At 47.8% G+C, this 20,489-nt stretch overlaps 1 protein-coding gene across 9 annotated transcripts in view; it reads right to left on the reverse strand.

Moving 5' to 3' along the window:
- Window positions 1–2,385: 2,385 nt before the first annotated feature.
- Window positions 2,386–20,489, reverse strand: part of DLG3 (discs large MAGUK scaffold protein 3) — a 49,946-nt gene continuing 31,842 nt past the window's right edge. For 5 of the 9 annotated variants that reach the window (XM_033112486.1, XM_033112536.1, XM_033112544.1 and 2 more), the window contains 10 exons: window positions 11,931–12,107; window positions 11,583–11,658; window positions 10,709–10,808; window positions 7,557–7,598; window positions 6,343–6,393; window positions 5,703–5,804; window positions 5,110–5,282; window positions 4,740–4,849; window positions 4,350–4,441; window positions 2,386–3,429 (listed from right to left, as the gene is read on the reverse strand). In XM_033112486.1, the coding sequence (XP_032968377.1) occupies window positions 3,323–3,429; window positions 4,350–4,441; window positions 4,740–4,849; window positions 5,110–5,282; window positions 5,703–5,804; window positions 6,343–6,393; window positions 7,557–7,598; window positions 10,709–10,808; window positions 11,583–11,658; window positions 11,931–12,107 (1,030 nt within the window). In that variant the 3' untranslated portion in view covers window positions 2,386–3,322. Of the gene's footprint in view, window positions 3,430–4,349; window positions 4,442–4,739; window positions 4,850–5,109; window positions 5,283–5,702; window positions 5,805–6,342; window positions 6,394–7,556; window positions 7,599–9,057; window positions 9,104–10,708; window positions 10,809–11,582; window positions 11,659–11,930; window positions 12,108–20,489 lie in introns of all 9 variants that reach the window. The other 4 variants (XM_033112499.1, XM_033112515.1, XM_033112491.1 and 1 more) reach the window with 4 other exon arrangements.

The following is a 20,489-nucleotide window of genomic DNA, read 5'->3' on the forward strand; positions in this document are numbered from 1 at the left end:
GAAGGTTGGGAACACAGGCCGACTGAGAACAGCCAGGCCCCGCTGGAGTTGCTCAGGAGTCTTTTGTTGGGCTGCCTTGAGAAGACCAAGGGCACTCAGCTCATTTTTCCAAGGTTTTCTGACATTTTGGGCTTCTAGTGGTTGGCACCGGATAAGCACTGCCCCTGTGGAAAGGGCTCCATCGCCCTTTAGTACTGGCCTTTCTACTCGCGCCTGGTATCCCTTCTCAGCCCCAACCTTTTTTCACTTTGACCCACTCAGGATACTTCCCCTCTAGTCTCTTCCCTGTCCTGCAGCTCAACACCCGCTTTCTCCTGCATCTATATGAGCTTCATCCGTGAGCCCAACTTCCACACTTGTGTTGGGTGAAGAGTTTGCTTTCATTAGCTAATTTCTAGAAGGCTTTCACCTTGAGATAGTTGGTCATTTGCACCTGAACTATATGCCGTCGTATCATCTATGAATACTGTAATTTAAGGTCAGTTAAAGATGAAGACACAGAGGCGTGATTAGCAGTATTCTCAGCAGCAGAATGAGGAGACCCTGGTGTGGACCCCGTGTGTGGACAGGGGCTCTAGCCACTAGGTCACAACAGAGCTTAGGGTTGGGGGTGTCTACCCTCGGTGTTTCTAAGTTGCTGGGAGCTGAATTTTCTTCTAGGAGGGACAGCAGCTCTGAAGTCCCAACACAGGGTAGCTACTTTGTTCCCTTTATCCATAGGAGCCCATTTCCTGAGACCACATGGGGCGCTTGGGGGCTCCCTCTTTTGTAGAGCTGCTTTCTAGCAGATGTGTGAAAGGAAGCACCACAAACTGGTCAGGACAGTCCTTTTTGCACTCCAGCCAACACATCAGCGTGGCTCCTTTCGTCAGTCATCTGTCGCTGTTGACCTCGGTTGTGGTAGTGCCTCCTTGGGCTTCTCCACACATAAATACCTGATCCAAGCACTCCTCTCTTCAGAGGGCTGGTTGCCACCCCGCTTTGCAAACTGGGGCCTCTTTGGGACCCATTTCCCCGAGTTGTCAGTGCTTTCTGGGGACACTGGTGGCTGGCATGCCAGCTTTTTCTTACTGTATTGCCTAGTTCTGTACCACTAAGCTGGCTTCTGCTTTCTCTAACAAACCTCTTTGCTGCAGCAGGCATCTCCTAGCTAGTGTACATTTGGAAAAATGTCAGCACTTTGCCAAGGATGTGGGGACCCTCCCCCCACCACCTGATTGGTGCTGTTTGAGGCAGTGTTTGGGGCTGGGGTGGAAGGCCGATTACATAGCTTTCACAAAGGACCTGCTATGACCAGAGGTCTAGAACCATCCCAAGTTGGATGAAGCAACGAACTTCGCTCGGTCAGCTGATAGTAAGTAGAGCCCTTTGACCCCCAAACAAAAGTTTGGAGTATTTTTCCCACTGCTGTGTTCCCATCCCTCCCTTCTCAACTATTTCAAGAAGGTGTCTGAGCCACAGTTCATTGCAACTATCGTTTATTAAAAAATATATGTCTCCATGGAAGGAACACTGGTAAACCAACTAGTGTCATGCTTACTTTTGAGTCTTTGCTTTTGTTCCCTGCTTGCCCCTCCTCACCAGTCATAACTGGCCATCACTTCGTCTGTTTCCACCTTCAATCCAGTGCACTGCCCAGGTAAATCTGCTGCCCTTCCTTCACCCTCAAGTTTACCTAAATTTGGCTGGTAGCACTCAAGTGTCTTCAACATGGCGTCATTTGCACTGTCCTAACAGTGGCCTTGGGGGCCAAGCACATGCACATTCTCCTCCCGTGTCACGCCTCCAGCGTGGAGGTGACAGAGGCACGGTGGCTTCAAAGGGGGTGGGGTGGGGCCTGAGCCACACCTGCTACCTGCATTTACGGTCAAAGAAAGAGTCCGTTGGCCACAACCACTGCCGTCTGCCTCTGGGAAAGGACGACAAGGTTTCATGTCTCACCAGTAAGCGACTCTTAGCTCTACTGCTCAAACTGACAGCATGACTGTCTACTTCCTTCTGGAAGAAACAGTAAGCCACCAGCTGTTGGTGAGGGGCTAGGGTAGGGCATATGAAGCAGCTGTGGAAAAAAAACCAAATCCAACTTGTCGTGACACGGCTGGCCCAGCACAGACCTGCAAGGTGACTGAGTCCCTGTGGGCGGGCCCTTAAAGGAAACTCAGCTGAGCGCAGCTCATCCCAGGCAGGTGAGTGAAGGGCCACATCACAGTGCAGAGCCCGGCTCCTGCTCTCAGTCGTCACCAGCCCAGCACGGGTCACCTACTCTACCTACCACAAGGCCCGGCAACACCACCACATCACGAGCCTTCAGAACACCGTCAGACTGGAGTCTACGCATTCGCTTAAATAGTAAGGAAAATCTGGAATAATGAAAAGGCCGACACAGTAGCACAACATGGTTTTGGTTTAACAGCAGCTTAAAAATGAACAAAAAGGAAACCTGTCATGCAGACACATCAGGTGGCATAAAACAATAGGCAATTTAACAGGGAGCACTGGTAGCCATTCTCTCTCCAGGGCAGCAGCAGCTTTCGGGCCACGTCTCCACCCCTGTCGCCCCTTCTGGCAGGCCTCTGGCTGACCCTGCTCGAGAAAACCCTAGCTCTCAAGAGGATGACCAAATGCGAGTGCCCTCGGTACAGCACGTACTGCCATTTTCAATCCGTCCCCAACCAGTTGGGATATAAGATGCCATCGGATTGGAATATGAAAATTAAAGCATTTCTCTGATAACACAGTACCATTGACGAAGTCTCCATAGATTTTCTAGTCCAAATGTGTGATATATATATATTATATGAGCGTGTATAATATATATATATATGATAATTTCTATATATTTTATATAAATTACATATATATATCTATATATAAATAAGATCCTTTCTGTGGCCATGCCGTTGCATCGTTCAGAGCTCCATGAGAACAGGTATGTGGAAATGCCCGGGAGCATGTCAGCACGCACCGCTGGCCAGTCTGTCTTTCCATCAGTCCTCCTCTCTTCGCGTTGCTTCTGCTTGATTTGTAGGAAAACAATGACTCTGATGGATCTGCACCTGTGCTAGTGCTTGGGAAAGGTCCATGCAGGAACGGGCACAGTCACATGATGAGTGAGATGGCATCATCCCAAAAGAAACTCAAACAAAACGGAAATTTAAAAAAACACAACAGGACTAGAAAACTCAATTTTTTTTTGACATATCTAAAAAAGGGGACAAGAACAGTAGTCATTTGTTCTCCCCGTGGGGACAGGAATGAAGAGGAAGGAGGGAAGAGGGGCTTGATTTCTTCTGTTCACAAGAGAAAGGTTGGAGGGGATTCTTCAGAGTTTTTCAGGGGATGGGACCCAAATGTAGTGGCCAGACTGGTCCTCAATGATTTGCTTGATTTTGTTATAAATCTCTTCCAGTGAGTCACCCTGTACAATGGCTAAAGTGAAGGGGAAAGCAGAATTAGTACTGTGGCCCACCCACAGCACCCCCAAACCCAAGCCATCCAGCCTGTCCCAACAGTGCTACAGCTCAGCCCAGCACGAGGCACCCTCACGACTGTGGGGGTAGCTGTGTATGAGCCCAGGGCAGCAGGGGAGACTGGCAGGTACTCCAAGCCCAGGGCTTGAAGTCAATCTGCTGAGACAGTGTCGTTCAGTGTTTACTCAGCACCCCTTAGATGCCAGATCTTGCAGCTTATATAGCTCTCGGCCACCAGCTGGTACTTCTTAAGTAGCCGTGACTAGAAGATTTGGAAAACCTCGATTATCCAGAGAAAGAGCTGAAAGCCACAATTTCTGGCAAGAGACAGTGCTCCTGGGGCCATCGCACCTGCTCGAGGTCAGAGGTGAGCCTGGCAAACAAGGACGCGGATGCCAGCAGCTAGTTGACTCAGCACCAACCTGCCTGTGTATGTCACCATACTTTAAAAGGCAAGCAGCATATTACAGACAGCTTGGCAGCCTCTTAGGAACCGACCTTGTAAAGTAGGTGGCCACACAAACACACACATGCGCACACACTGCCACACAACCTGAAAACCACACTAACGCCTCAATAAGCAACGTGTATTCAGCACCTACCGCAGCAACCCTGGATGGGGGTTGGGAGGCAGGGAAGCAAAGTCAGACAGGGAGCCCACACTCTAGTGGGGACATGAAGACAAAGAACAGAGGGTGTAAGGCAGCATTTGGTGGTGGTGGTTGGCACTGGAAATGGCGAAACTGTCCTGCTCTGCGAAGGCTGGAGCTCAGAGGCCCCCAGGAGTTCTGTGCAAGGTGTCTAAGCCTCGTGGAGACTTTTCTCAAAGAGGTGCTGGCTGGGCCCACATGACCCAGTCTGGGCAGCAGGGAGTCTTACCTGTGAAGTACTCTCCAAACTCCTGTTCCAGTTTCATGGCTTTGTCATAGATCTTATTTGCTTGTTCATATGTCTGTCGTCGGTTCATTTCCCTGATAGAAGAAGGCAGCAAAATAATACCGGACTGGATCAGTGTTTTGATGGACACGAAGGATTACTGCAGGCTCCCTGCTCCCTGAAAACTGGCTCAGCTGCCCCGTGAGCATTTTCCTCAAACCTTCCAGATCTACAAGCTTGCCCGGGAATACATGCATGGGCCAGGAGCTGATGGTGAGCAGACAGCCCTCCGAGCTCCTGCTGGGGCTCCCGCCTGCCCAGCCCATCACTGTATTCTTTCCTGCCCAGGGCCCTGTCCTAGCCAGGAGTGTCTGAGTCTCAGCAAATACTTACATCAGCGCTTCGATGGACTTGGGCTTGATGAAAATGGCGATGGGGTAAACTTGTGCTTGCTGCAGCCTCTTGATAGCATTGCCAGAAACGTCCAAGATGCAGTGCTTGCCCTGGAAAAGCGAAGACCTGCATGAGCCCACCCAGTCCCTGCAGGAGCCCACACATCCACCCGGGGGACCTGTGACCACCAGGAAGGCCGCGGAGATTATACCTGAGGTCCCCAGGCTGCACGTTTTGTTTCTATTACCCACAAAAGCCCAGGTGTTCAGAGGGGTCCCTATTCAGGTGGGTGATGCCTGTGCCGGGAGGAGGGGCACTCTGTGTTCCCTTGGAGCGTTACTTCTTTAGCAGGGCCCCCTCCTGTCCTTACCCTCTCTGCGACTGCGCGCACTGACTGGATGCTGGTCCCATAGAGATTGTCATTGAACTGGCCGGCCTCGATGAACTTGCTGTCCTGGATGTCCTTCTCCATTTGTTCTCGGGACACCACGAAGTGGTAGTCCTGCCCATCCACCTCATTATCACGCCGAGGCCGGGTAGTGTCTGAAGGCAGGCGGGGAGGAAGGAAGGAAGGAAATGCTGTGCAGAGCAAGGACAGTGGGAAGAAGCCTGTCTTGCCGCCTTCTCCTCTAACCGCCAAGTCGCACACACAGGGGGCTATTTGCGTTACCTTAAACTGGACCAGATAGGTGGGGTGTCCCGGGCCAGCCAACCCCTGGTGCAGGAGCCAGAGAGCCTAACCAGCTGACTAGTGGGCCACGTCAATACCATTTGGGCTGGTTCCCCGCATTTGTCCCATCAGCACTCAAATGTCTCTGGGAGCGAGCGGGCCGGTCTGACGTCTCAGTCCTGCCAACCCCAAGAGCTTTGGGGCAATCTACTGCTGCCTAACCTCCTCCAGGGAACCCTAGAACCGGACCAGGCCAGCACCACCCCACCCCCAAAGCCTTCCTGGGCACTTACGTGGCACACAGGATCCAAATTTATGTGGGAACTCGGAGATCAGGTCGTCATTGACTCTGTCCTTCATGGGGCCCAGGATGATGACAGGCCTCGCGTAGTGAACTGCAGAGAGAGCGAGGGGACAGTGAGTGCGGCTGCCACTGCATGGCCCATTCTACCTGCCAGTCTGCCCAGGACACGGAGGCCCTGAAGCCGCCACGACACAGGCCCGAGCACCCGCAGCCATTCGCTGCCCTTCTACCCACAAAGACATCAAAGACCATTTAGAATACTGAAGTCTGAGGCAAGTCTGCAACCAGAAGCATCTCCCCTTGCAACAGATTCAGGAAAAATCTTTCAGGAGCCAACGAAGGGAAGTAACCAGGACCTCCCTTTTAGCAGCGGCCACACCCACTGAAATCGCCCTCTGCTATCTTTGTAAACCTGCCCCGTGCTTTGGAAAGCACCCCAAGCAGCAAGCACATGTGGAGTGTGGGGCACACATCTGGAAGCGCCCCCCCACCCGCCTCTACCACTAGGAAGGAGGAGATCAGGCAGCTGGGGCCTGGCCCTGCCTTCCTACCCCACCACAGCCCACCATGTGTTGGCTCCCAGGACTGCACGACTAGCTGGAAGGCAAGACTCTCCGAGAAGGGCTTACTTTCTTGCCGAGTCACTGGTTCATAGGACAGAATAGCGTCCTCTTGACCTTCTGCAACAAAAACAGGAGACAGGAGGCAGGTGAGCTCTTTCTGACGTCTCTCCAAAATGTGTACCTCACCCGTCTGCCAACTAGGGCCTGCTAACACCTGCCCTGGGGGCCTGTCTGCTTCCCATTGGCCAGAAAGCACAGGAAACCCTCACCTGGCACAGGAGTCAGGGGTCCCTTTGTTCACCGAAGTGTAGCTGAACAAAGGGACATGACCCAGAAAACAGGAAGCTGCCACCCCAAACCACCCATTTCTCAGGAACCATTCTTATAGGTCACAGTCAACTGTGCTCAGCTGTCCTCTTGCTGTGGTCAAGACATACTACCTTTGTCCCCTCGCCGGCAGGCAGGGCAGTCCGGGCACTTGTGCAGGTCCCCAGAGCTGCAGCCTAACTTTGCCCTTTTAAGGGTCTACCTATTCCCCCCTTCAGTGGAAGAAGAATCAGAAAAGTGGCACAAGGAGAGACTGAGGTCCTCAACGCCCTTTAAGAGCGGTACTGAGGCCCGCTCTGTCCTCACAGTAGAGCTTTCCCTAGAAGAGTCACCAAGTCCCTTGGGGCTGGGTGTCTGGAGGTCCCAAAGTGGCTGGCGGCAGTGCCAGCGGAAGGAAGTGACTTGCATCAAGCCCCAAGGTGCCTGCTCACAGGCACATTTTCCAAGGCCTCTAATGACAGCTCCCTTTCATGGGGTCCGGGCTGGTCACGGGATCTCTGAAGGCAAACTGGGCAGTTACCTGGTCATGTAATGCAGCTAAAAGGCAAGGGCAAGCCTTAATCCAGCAGGTCCTAGCCAATTCAAGCCACTATCCCACAGGGGCCACTGCTCTTTTGCTAGCTGAGCTAATCTACAAAGCTGGCAGCACCTGTAGTCCACCGTGCCTATGGCAGGGATTTGCTCACTGGCAGCTCAACCCTGCCAGGGCCCAAGGGGCGCTTTTAAGTCAGGTCCCAGCCAGGACTGCAGGGATTCTGCTCTCCTTTAATCCCTGGCCTAAACCCCATCCCACAAGGACGAAAATGGCCACAGCATGTCCAGGATCTCCAAGTGTACATGGCTAAAAGAAGCAGTAGCCTCTGAACAGAATGGTAGCTGTGCGACGCTGGAATGAGGACGGGGGGGACACATGGTGGAGCTACATGACATGGGAGAGAATGACACACACTTACTGGAACTGCTTTCGCTGTCACTGGTGTTGGATGTCACTCCCTCTGCAAGCCAACAAGAAAGAGACTCCGATTCAGAACACACCACTGAGAGGTCACACGCGGCACAAAACTCAAAGCTCCAGGAGACCTGCCACATCCAGGGTACCAACTGGGAGGCACAGGTGCAGCCCCAATCCTGAGCCCCTGGTGACCTCGGACTTGTCGCCAGAGCCCTCTCGGTCCACCAGGTCCCTCCCTATACACTCTGAGCCTTACATTCTTTGGCAGCATGGTCTTCGTCTGAATCAAAAGAACTGACTTGGATGGCTTCCAAATCCGACCTCAGAACGCAGCTCCCAAAGGCCAGTAGCAAAGGAAAGGCAGCGACAGTAGCAAAGAGAAGTCCAGGGACTTCTGGGAATTTCCTTCCCAGACAGCGGCCCTGAAATCCACACTAAGAGTCTAAGCAGTCACCAGGGACCCACGGCTGTCCTGCCAGCGCTGCCCAGGAGAGCGTGGCCTCGGCAGTGAGGGGACAGCTGCCCCACCCACCAAAAGACAGACACGTTGAAACGGAGACAACAGGGAGAAAACTTGGGAGGACAAGACAGCCTTTGGGGACCTGCCCACATCTCACAGGAGGCACAAGGCACAGTTTGGCCCAAACACAGCCTACCACTCCCAAGACAACAGGTGGATGAAGATGAAACATGGACAGAACAAACTATGGAGAGACACTGCTCATTTCAGCCAAGAGGACACTGTTCCAGACCGTGATATGCTGTGGCCCCCCAGAAAGGACTGGCTGCGTCAGCACCATGGCTAGTTCCTGAGCAGTCCCGAGGAAGCTCCTTTACCAGCATGCCTTCAGTCCTTACTGAAGGAGCGTATACGCTGAGAGGAGCCGCCCGGCACGGCCGTACGGCGGGGATGCCCAGGCCGCCATCTAGGGCCGTTCATCTCCCACTCTAGGATCATTTTCCAGTCACGGTTTTCCTACACTAAAGCACTGGATATATGTGGTCCACAAATGCTGCTCAGGCCCCCACCAGCTCAGACTCTTAGAGACTCCAGATGCGAGTTGGGTAAAGGGCTTCACAGCACTCTTGCCCCTACTTGGAGATGCTGAATCAGCTCATTGTGAAGCCCAGTTCCTATGTCATGGGGAGAAGATGCCGACCAGTAGGCCCCCTTCACCTCAACAACAACCTAGAGATGAGCTGGGTGGTCGCCCTGGAGAACTTCTCACCCACCTCACTCATAGGTGGGATGCCAAGATGGCTCCCCACCACTTCAAGGTACAAAAGGGAAACAAAGACATGAATGGCAGGCTTTACTTAGGGCACCAGGGATCTAAAGCAGAAGTGGGACATTCACAGTGTACCCCTCTGCTGTGGTACAGGGGTTCTCATAAACACTGCCCTCCCATCACCCTTCGCCCTCACCCACATCCCCTCCACCCCCAACCCCAGCATCTCCGCTCATGCCAGAAATACAGTTAATGGTGCGTAAGTTGACTTACTCAGGTTCTTTGCTCCATAATAATCGTCACTTAACCCAGGGAAGTCCTGATTTCACAGACAGCAAGGACAGGGAGGGAAGGGGGGAGGGAGGGAGGGGAAGAATTGGGGAGAAGAGAGAAAATAGAGGAAAAAGACAGGGGAAGGAAGAATAGAGAGCTAGGTGAGCATTAGTGACAGAAGTATGAAATACTATGAAGACCCATAGCTGTAGTGAGGCTAAGAACCTTGCTCCAGAAAGATTGTCCCAGGCCACATAAGGCACCTGGACTTCATGCTGCCCCACTTGCTGCCAGGGGGCATGGAGAGGACGAGGTGGTCCACAGCCAGATCAATAGGGCAGGTTTTGACTAAACGTGTAGTTACAGAGCCAGGTCTCTGCTTCGCTCCTGAAATCATTTCCCTCAAACATCTATTTGTGACAGGTAGGCAGGGAGAATTCTCATCACCCCAAGGACCTTCTGCCGTCTGATGTGTGCTTCATGTCGTCTGATGTGTGGCCTTCAAAGCTGACCTGAGTTGTGTAGACCATAGGGGTGAGCTCAGCTTCCTGAGAATAAGCACTAGGCAGCTTCAACTCTCATCCAACAGGCAACCCCACCCCCAGCGGCTGGGCCATCCAACAGCGAACCCTGCCCAGACTGGGCTCAGCGTAGAAATTCTGGGTCACCTGGTGTACTGTGGTGACCTCACGTCTGGCCTCACGAGAACAAGCAACTGCAGCTAGGGCTTCTTAGTGAGCTCCCCAGGACTGAGCCGTAACCTCATCTGGACGGGGGAGCTCCTGTATGAACCACCTACCATCCCGGACGGCCATGTCCTATGTCTACCACGATGACCTTGTGAGGCAGAAGAGGAGGGGTTTAGAGTTTACCCTGCGCCACATGAGAAATATTTCACCAGCCTGACCTGGTGTTGAAGGTTAGGGTCAGAAGAGTTAATTCCTGAGGCAAATGTCACAATAAGAAGATTCCTCAGGATTCAAGTGGTTCTTTAAAAAGTGCGTTTAGCTCAGCTATGTTGTTAGCAAAACAGCTTTGTACATATCAATACATCTTTATTTGGACAACATAATATAATCCCCCTTCCATGTCAATTCCTTTAGGTAGGAAGGGTTTGATTTTGAAAGCTGGCTCTGTCATCACTCAGGGATGACAGTCAGTCTGTCAGAGCCGTGTATGTGTAATTCAAGAAGCAGGCCCGACTCCAGGTGTCCAGCGAAGGAAAGACTCTTCTCTTGACACAGATGAGTGAATTTAAGGAAAAGAAAACACAAGAAGGCGAAGCTAAGAGAGCAGCACTGAGTTCCCACAGCTTATACTGTGGCTGAGAACTGCTGCCACCACCATACACAGCTCAGCCTGGCACTCCTGACGCCAGCACCAGGACGTTGTTGCAGGCCCGTCCTGGGAGCAGCTCCACCTCAGAGCCTGCAACATTCTTTCGCAGTGGGAGCTGAGTGAAAAAGACCCAACTTCTCCCTGTTCAGACCAACTTCTACTCTGACTCTGCCAATAAGCAGGTACGGATGCATGCACACGCACGCAGACCTACACACACACACACACACACACTTTCCCAGTCTTCTCACAAGATGAGGAAGACACGGCGGGGCTGTGGGCGGTCTGCTCTCTGTACCCTGCTGCTACTTACGTTCCTGTATGCTGCTTTCCTGGGCCATGTTTTCTTTGCTCTTGTAAAATGGAAACTTTCGAGAGAGGCGGAAACTCTTTTTACGTTTCGTTTTGATCGACTGTGAAAGAACATGAAGATGGAGGGGAAGGACAGAAGAAAAAAAAACAGAACAATGGATTTTAAAGCATGCAAGAAAAATTAAAATGGAGACAATGATGAGCTAAATAAAAGACCGTCTTTCACAAATGGAGTCTATGAGATTACATGAAAGTTGATGTAAGAGGAAAATTATGTTTACAGGAAAATGTGGTGGGGATGTTAGGTTTCTACCTAATCCAGACTCACAGACTCACAGGTACTTCCTAAAGGACAAAGGTCACTGTAGCCTCCTGGACATATGCCCTAAGGTGCCACTGATAAACACAGAGCCATCTGCTCCGTGTCTCCGGAAGTTCTTTTGCCTGCAAAGCTCACAGAAGAACAGGGGTGAATGGAAAGAGCCCCCATGCCTCATTTGGTCTGAAGGGCAGTCACAGGTCTGGGGCTGGCCTTCCTGATTAGATGACGAGGCTAGGTTCTGTTCAGGGTCCCCACAGTTCCGACAGGATCTGCGACCGGGGAGACACCCACAAGTGGTTTCACATGCCCCAAGCCAGCCAGCCTTGCAGACAGTCCAACTGCACCTCATCTTCAAGAGCCAGTTACCCAGGGGTGGGGCACAGACTGGATGTAGCATCTATGGAAAAGCAGTCAGTATTCTGATAGGGCAGAGCCAGCCCCCTGAAAGACAGGCATTACTTTGTGCTCCCCCGTTCTCTTATGCACCAGACAGACTGCAAGATTCTTACTCCTCTCAACATTTTGGCTGACTTCCTTGGGGTCCCCCACTTACCCTGTTCGACTCAATCATCCCCGTCCGGGCATGGAACTTCACGGTTTTCAATCGAGCTCTTTCTTTCTTTTCCACCCTGTTTTAGAGTCAGAAAGAAGCCCTATCAGTGCCAGTGCCCAGTCTCAGAAGCCACTTTTTGGCTCATTGATTCATAGCCATGTCCTGAGCACCAAAAAGGAATAATAAAGCACATCCGCTGTTCTCAAGCAACTTACAGTACAATAGGCAAAAAAAGAAATCGATGCCAAGGAGAGGGCGAGGAAGGACAGAAGAAAAATAGAAGAACAATGGACCTTAAAGCATGCAAGGAAAACTAAAACAGACACAATGATGATCATGACAACTCACCTCTTCTTACTGGGGATCACACCTATTTGCTCGCTTTCTCCATGTGGGGTCACCAGTCTTGCCTGCCACCACTCATCATCAGAGGCATTAATGACATGCAGAATGTCACCATAGGAGAAGCTGAGCCCCTGGCTTGGCAGGCAGCTGTCCCGAGTCCGGTCATAATCAAACAGGGCCCTGAAACACAGAGTATTTAAAAAATGAAGTGATCACCCCAAATGCCAGGATGGCATTGAAAGCAAAGCCAACCAAGTGAAGAGTCCAGACGGCATACTCTTATGTCAGTCCCGAAATTGTAAATATGTGCCCCCTTCCCAAACAAACTTTTCATTCTCCCAACAAGGGGCATAAGGGAAAATAATCCAGGAGTCCCATGTCTTCCCAGGTTTTGGACACGAGGTGGAAGTCCCCTCCCACACCCACATCCTAGGGAAACAAACGAGCTCTACCAATAGGCTTTCTCAGCTTACAAACTTATCTTCAACAAGCAGCTGAAGATAGGGCTTAAAAATGTTAACCACAACCCCAAACAGTGAATGGTACAGGAAAGTATTCAACGCTGTTGAAACGCACAAGAGAAAAGGACCCTGTGTCCTGGAGTAGCTAAGGCTGATGTTGGCCCACGTGATGATAAAGCTGAAAGGGACCCTAAAAAGTCTCTCTCTCTCTCATATATATATATATATATATATATATATATATACAGACACACACACACACACACACACCTATACCTATGTCTATACACACACACACACACACACACACACACACACGAGGCTCAAGGAGGAAGAATAATGTGACCTAGGTCACACACCTAACTAATGTAGGACACATTTCCTGGTACCATATCTGCGCGCACAGCCCGACTCAGGGGCTCAGCTGGGAGCTACAAAACGAAACACACTATTTCCCCATGTGCAGGCCCAAGTGAAAACACAGAATGGAGTGAACACCCATCTACCTTTTAAACTTCTTGAAACAGAACCCTTAAGAAATCAGTGTCAGATTATTTGAAAATGAAAATACGCAAACTCTGACAAAAGCCCTTTGCTTCCCTTGTCAATTTACACACTCAAAGCAGTAGGGAGAGAGGCCGAGACCAGCAGATTCGGGAGGCTGTCACTCTGTCCTGAGGTTCTGAGTTCTGTGCGACAATCAAATCTGAACGTATCTGGACTGCAAGGAAGGCATTCTGTCAGATGTTTCTATGAAGACATGCATGGGAAGACCTCATTCTGAGAGACAGCGACAAACACTAAATGTCACTATGGGCTTCGAAGTTTAAAACAACTGGAGTAAGGAAAAGAACAGAACTTGGATTAAGCACAAATTAGTTTGGGGAGGGACAGGACGAAGATGTTGAAATTAATTAGGAGAGATTAGGATGAGCTTACAGAAGTTTAGAAAGGAACGTTTACTGGTTACAAGTTTGAAGCATAACAACGACAAGCCAATATATATTTCAGCACCTCATACAACCACACTTGACCTTTGGCAACAGCAGCAAGAAGCTGGAATATACTGTAAAGTTGATGTAAAGATGTTTTCTGGATATCAGGGATCCAATTATTGTTAATTTTTGAATATCTGTTTGTTTTTTTTTTAACCACAGGCATGTATTTCTTTTACAACTTTTAAAAAATGTAAGTCAATTTAAGACCACTTTCAAATATTTTAGCTGTTTTTTTCTTTTCGAATATATTTCTAAATAACTGCTTCTTCTTGCTATTTCTTGATTCTTTTTTACTTCTTAGACGTTTTATGCATTGGTTTTCTATAGCACTCACCCACCCTTCCTCCCCTATTCTCCCAAATTAGTTGTCTCACATTTTTTGGTTAAACAGTATTGAATTTTACATTCTAGAAATGGTGCCCTACCTTTCCTATAAACTTTTTCTATTGTTTCTTTTTTATTATTTATTGGGGTGATACTGGTTAGTGAGTGACATAGGTTTCAAGTGTACAATTCTGTAATACACCATCTATATACTGGAGGTGCCAAAAAAATGTATACACATGACTTGTATTCATCTTTTGTTATCGGTGTATATTATTACAATTTTAATAGTTTTTTTTCCTTTCTTAAAATGTGTGTACATTTTTTGGCACCCTCTGTGTATCACATTGTATGTTCACCACCCAGTCCGTTCTCCTTCCATCACCATATATTTGTATTGTTTCTTTCCTGGCAGAAATAAATGCCTAAATTTTTATGTGATTATATTTCTGTGTCCCTGTTATTTTGTAGCTCCATTATTTAACACATAGAGGGCTATTTAGATTTACTATTTCTTTTTGTTACAGCGAAAATGTTCAAAAGTAGTTACCTTTGTGGAGCAAGAAAAGGGGAGAATAGGGATTCATATTTTTTGTATATACAATTATAATATTTGAGATTTTAAACTATTAATATGCATTGATTTCATTAAAAGTTAAAGTAATAAAAGCTCATTATAGAATCTGAAAAATATAAAGTCTAAAAAAGAAAAATCACATTTGATGTAACTTAGAAATAACTACTCTTCATATTGTTGTGGTATTGCATAATACTGTGTAATAAATAAAAAAATACGGTTTACACTAAATGGGAAATGTAGTATATATACACAGTTTTGCAACCTTAGTTTTCTCTTGAAAATTACATCATTAATTTTTCCCATTTAACTGGCTATTCTTCAAAACTAGTATTTTTAATGATACACTATTGTTCTTAAGGATATCCATTAATTAAACAAATATTCTAGGCACTTAAAAAAGGAGGAGAAATCAATATACCAAGTGTGTCTGGATTTTATTTGATGAATTGTGATGGGAGAAATACTGAATAACACAATTGACAATGCTTCTTCAACTATGATTTTGTCAAAGACATAGCAAGCGTTATATTTGAATTTGACAGAATCAACTGAGAACGTAAAAGGTGAACTAACGAGAATTTCCTTTTCTGTCAATCAGAACAGCCAATGGGAAAAGAGCTTTGCAGAACACGGGGGCCTCAGGAAATGTCTTCAGTCTTCTCTATGTTTCTTTCCAGCTCTAACATTTAAGGAGGCTGAGTCCTTCCTAGGTTTTCTCTACGAGGCTCAACACAGTCCCCATTCCTTCACCTGTCCTTCCATTGTCATGGCTTTGATCTGTTCTCCCAATCCACGATGTGGATTTTCTCTAAATCCACTGTCTCTTTTCCTGATGACTTTTATACCTGGGCTCTTAAATCTCAGAAACATGTCATGAGGTCTAAGTCACAATCATGTTAAAAAAAAAAAAAAAAGGAGCTAATGCCCACTTGGCTATGTCTAGAGAATAACTTTCTCCTACTATTTAAATCCTTGCTGGGTCTACTTTGTGTGGGGCACTGTCTGATAGATGGGAGATGCAGAAGCAAAGTGACTGTGACCCTGTGGAGCGAGAGGCCCAAAGGCAGGACAAAGTAAGGCCTAGAGGACACTCAGTGTGGGGAGCTACAAGGAGGTGCTGACTTTGGAGCGGGGCCTCAACGAGGGTTCAGGGTTTCAAAGACAGAGACAGGGAGAGGCCCTTCCGGCCAGAGGGAACAGCAGCACCTCCATCTGGCCTCACTACAGGGCACTTCCCAGGGAGCCTGGCATTGTGCGACTGACTTCATGGCCTCGGATTTTTATCACCACCAGGCTAACCTTTCACGTGGAAAGTAAGCCAGTAAAAGAGAACAGGCCTGAGCAGGAAAGTCAAACCACCTTTCGAATGACATATATTTCATGTAATCGAGAAAAGCATGTGCATCACACCTTAATAATACACTTTGGAAAAGCATCGACTACCTATGTAACATCTTTAAGAAGCGTGCTATGCTGTGGGCATCTAGCAGTGACAGCCTCTCTTAGGAACAGCCTGGACACCTAAGGAAGTGACGGGGATTGGCACCTTGTTACAAATGGCTCAGCTTAGGCCTGGACAGACAATGGAGGAAGCTTTCTCCACAACATGGGCCTGTCCTCCCACCCAGTATCCTCCTGCCCACCCGTTTTTATCCTTAAGGCAAGCTCTAGAGAAAGTCAAGGCAGACGCCATACTGCTGCCCCCCTTTTAAATCAGACAACCAGTCTGGGTAACAAAATCCGACACATGTCAGGCCCAGATGAAACAGCAACCAACCTTTTCAAGGTCTGACTGAAAAAGAATGAGCAGGAAAAAAGAAGAAAGCAACACCTATTTGCCTGCAGACACCTAAAGAAAGACCATAATGAATCATTCTGGCCCCGTGGTCCCACCCCACACGTCTGAATTTATTGACAAGCTGGTGTGCTGGGAGACTAGAGGCCTAGAAATCCCTTCTTCTTTCTGGGTCTAGATAAAAAGAATTTCCTGGAGACGTCCAAGTTAAGGACTGGTCAAGTAAAAGGGAACACTGTGTCAGGAGAGAACAAAGCTTATGGAAATATCAGCAGTAACAGCCTAAGATCACACTGAGTGGTCTACATAAAAGATTCTTCTTCAACTCTGAATACGTTCCTCCTTGGTTACGGCCATGCTCGTCTGTGAATCGTGAGTTTTCCTGCCGCTTCTCAAACATCGGGGGGCTAGGCCAGAAACATACTGACTTATCTTACGGGCAGGGTAGAGTGTGTGGCCTACGGAACATGTGGCTGGAGTTCCCAAGCTAAGCTTCAGCATGGCAGCGGGAAATGCTGCTGCCTGTCTTCAAGGAGAAAGCGTAGCTACAGGTCTTGAAAGACGTTTAAGCACTGACCTTCAAATAGTATCCCCTCAGAGCTGCATGCCTGCCCACAGGGATGATGCACGTGCTCTCGAGGCACTTGGCCTAATCTTCCTTTCAGCTGGGACCTCGCTGCCCGATGGGAAAGCAGGAATATAATCAGCTCAGAGTAAACATCACCAGGCCAAAGTCTCTGCAGTCCCACAGAATACAGCGCCCAGAAACAAACCCACACCTACATGGTCGCCTAATCTATGACAAAGGAGGCAAGAATATACATTGGGGTAAAGACAGTGTCTCCAACACATGGTTCTGGGAAAACTGGACAGATACATGCAAACAATGAAATGAGACCATCTTCTTACACCCTATACAAAAATAAACTCAAAGATTAAAGACTTAAATGTAAGACCCAAAACCACGAAACTCCTAGAAGGAAATATAGGCAGTAAACACTCTGACTGCTCTTAGTGATATTTTTACTGATATTATCACATCGGGCAAGGGGAAAAAAAGGAAAATAAACATGTGGGACCACATCAAACTAAAAAGTTTCTGCACAGAAAGGAAACCATCAACAAAACAAAAAGAAAACCTACTGAATGGGAGATTATATTTGCCAATGATGCATCTGATAAGGGGCTAATATGAAAATATACAAGGAACTCATGCAACTCAACAACAAAAAAACCAAACACCCCAATTGAAAAATGGGCAGAGGACCTGAAGAGACATTTCTCCAAAGAGGACATACAAATGGCAAATAGACATATGAAAACATGCTCAACATCACTAATCATCAGAGAAATGCAAATAAAAACCACAATGAGGTATCACCTCACCCCCAGTCAGAACGGCTATCAACAACAAGACAAATAGTAACAAGTGTTGGAGAGGCTGTGGAGAAAAAGGAACCCTCATCCACTGTTGGTGGGAATGCAGACTGGTGCAGCCGTTATGGAAGGCAGTGTGGAGGTGCCTCAAAAAATTAAAAATGGAACTACCTTATAATCCAGCAATCCCTCTCCTGGGTATTTATGCAAAGAAATCCAAAACACTAATTCAAAAAGATATATGTACCCCTATCTTCATTTGCAGCGCTATTCACAATAGCTAACATATGGAAACAACTGAAATGCACATCAATAGATGACTGGACAAAGAAACTGTGGTACATTTATACAATGGGGTATTACTGGGCCATAAAAAAGAATGAAAGCTTACCTTTTATGATAACATAGATGGACCTAGTAGAGGGTACTGTGCTAAGTGAAATAAGTCAAAGACAAATACCATATAATCTCAGTTATATGCGGAATCTAAAGAACTAAATGAACAAACAGAACAGATTCATAGATACAGAGAACAAACTGCTAGTTGCCAATTGGGCGGGGTGTTGGGGAGCTAGGAAAGGTAAAGGAATTAAGAAGCACAAATTGGAAGTTTACAAAAAAGTCACGGGGATGTGAAGTACAGCATAGGGCCTGTAGTCAATAATATGGTAATAACTATGTATGTTGTTGCCAGGTGGGCACTGGACTAATCAGGGGGAGCAGGGGGACTGCTATATAAATGTCTAACCACTACGCTGTACACCTGAAACTAATATAAAATACTGAATGTCAAGTGTCATTGAAAATAAAACAAAAAACACTGGAATAAAGTTGTGGACACACTGAAGAGGGGTTAATTAGGTGCATTTTGCTTTATCTTTTTCTATGGCAACAGGGAAAGAACAATATGTGCTGCATGTTAGGTCAAAAGGCTTCAGCTATTTTTTTGTCAAGCCTGAATCTAAAGTCAATTTACATTCATTGCCAGGAAGAGCCCACCTAATTACTGCCTGGAATGTGTTCAAAGCCTGGTGTTGACATCACTGACATACTCATGTGAAAACTGTAGGACGGGCCTTTTATGTTGCTAATTCGGGCTTCCATTAGAGCCTGTTTATGCCATTTGGCTTCTCAGGACCTGATGGTGGGTCATGGGAAAGGAGAAACAGGAACAAACAGTAGCAATGGATCCAACTAAATGTTTTGCTACTGTAGTACCTGTGAGAGAAGCTTCCTTCCAGAGCTGTAGGTCTGCTTAACTTGATGGGAAGCAGTCATAGTACGCAGGTCTGTGAGTCTCCTCGCTTCGCTGAGTTACAAACATATGTTCAAATGCCACGAGTTAGAAATGGGACACAAAAGAGCTCTGCTTCCCACCGGCCTGACTGATCCTTGAATGTGACTGTGAGAATTCCCGACATGTAGTATCAATCCAGACAACAATATTGTTTTCTTAATTTTTTTAATTTTTAGGACTTTCTTTAAATTCAGTTCAAAGGCTAGATAGACCGCTTCATATTTCTAAGAACATTTAAGGGCACTATGTCTCAGACATAAGAAACAACATGACAAATACTTCAAGAGAGAAGGTCTGTAATATCAGAAAGGTTCTTAGAAAGCTCATTTTATAATCTGCGTATTAGTTGTCAATGTAAATGTTAACATAACTTGAAAGTTATGTTAATTACATTTTAAATGTTATTTTTCCCCCCTCCATGTGAAGATTTGTGACTTAGGGATTGGAGGGAAAGTCTTTTGTAAAACTGCAGATTATCTGTTACATGAATAACCATTAGACTATAGGTAAACACAACAAAACAAAGTCTCCACCGTCTGGGATGGACCCTGAATCCCGAGGTCTGGATGTGTGGCTCCAGAGAAATCACAGGAATGCACAGCAAACAGCAGAGGAAACTGGTCAGGCAGGTTTGTGAAGGCGAAGTAAACAAGAGCACTGGGCCTCAAGGGCAAGTGGCAGCTTCCGGCACTCAGCTAGCCCAGGGCCCTCCTCCCTGCCCCACCGCTTCTGCCATCTGTCTCCTGGCAGCCCCTGAGGCCCAACCCAAGTCCCACCCTTCTCCGTGACCCTGCCCCCCTCCCAATTGCCTTCTTCCAAATTCATACTAGGTATTTAGCAGCGACCTTTGTTTATATTGTCTATTTATTACTATTTGACTCTAGCAGTTTTGTAATCTTTTATATCGTATCACCAAAGGGGAAGCCCTTTGAGCACTGAGGCCATGCCTGATGCTGGTGAATGGCCCCTGAGAGCAGGCAGAGGTGGGGAGCACAGAACAACCTCCCAGTGCTCTCCGGCAGTATTTCCCTCCCATAACAGCTGGGTTGCTTTGTTCCTTTGCTTTAACGCTTCAGGGCCTGAATGTTTGTGCTCCCCCCAAAATTCAAATGCTGAAGCCCTAACCCCCACTGTGATGGGCCTTTGGGATTGATCAGGTTTATATGAGGTCATGAGGGAAAGGCTCTGTCAGGAGACTGGTGTTCTTTCTGAACAGAGGAAGGGACAGCAGAGTTCTCTCTTTGTCTTCACATACGCCCAAGACAGGCCATATGAGGACACAGAAAGAAGGTGGCCCTCTACAAGCCGGGGGTGGGGGCTCACCAGACCCTGAATCTGCAAGCACCTAGATGTGACCTAATGGTAGGGGTTCATGCAGCTGTTTAGGATATGTGATCTAGCAACAGGCAGTTCCAGAATCAGTGATATTGGAAACTCTGGCCCCCCGTCTGGCAGCCCTGAACAGCAATTGTTATAGCTGTCTAAGATGCATATCATCATCACCCCCAAAATTGTGTCACAGTATTACCTCGCTGGCATCTTCATCCACTGTGGACTCATTAATGAGTAAGAGAACGCAGGCTCCCCCAAGCACCACCCTGGGCTAAGCACCAGCTGCCTTTGATGATCAAGCCAATATTTCTGACATTGTTTCTTGACTCAAGACTACAGATGCCCAACATGATTCCCTTCCGAGTGGGAAGAAGACTGGCATGGCGGATGGCCAGCCG

This window comes from Rhinolophus ferrumequinum, chromosome X (genome assembly GCF_004115265.2).
Source record: "Rhinolophus ferrumequinum isolate MPI-CBG mRhiFer1 chromosome X, mRhiFer1_v1.p, whole genome shotgun sequence".
In the NCBI taxonomy this organism is placed as follows: Eukaryota; Metazoa; Chordata; class Mammalia; order Chiroptera; family Rhinolophidae; genus Rhinolophus; species Rhinolophus ferrumequinum.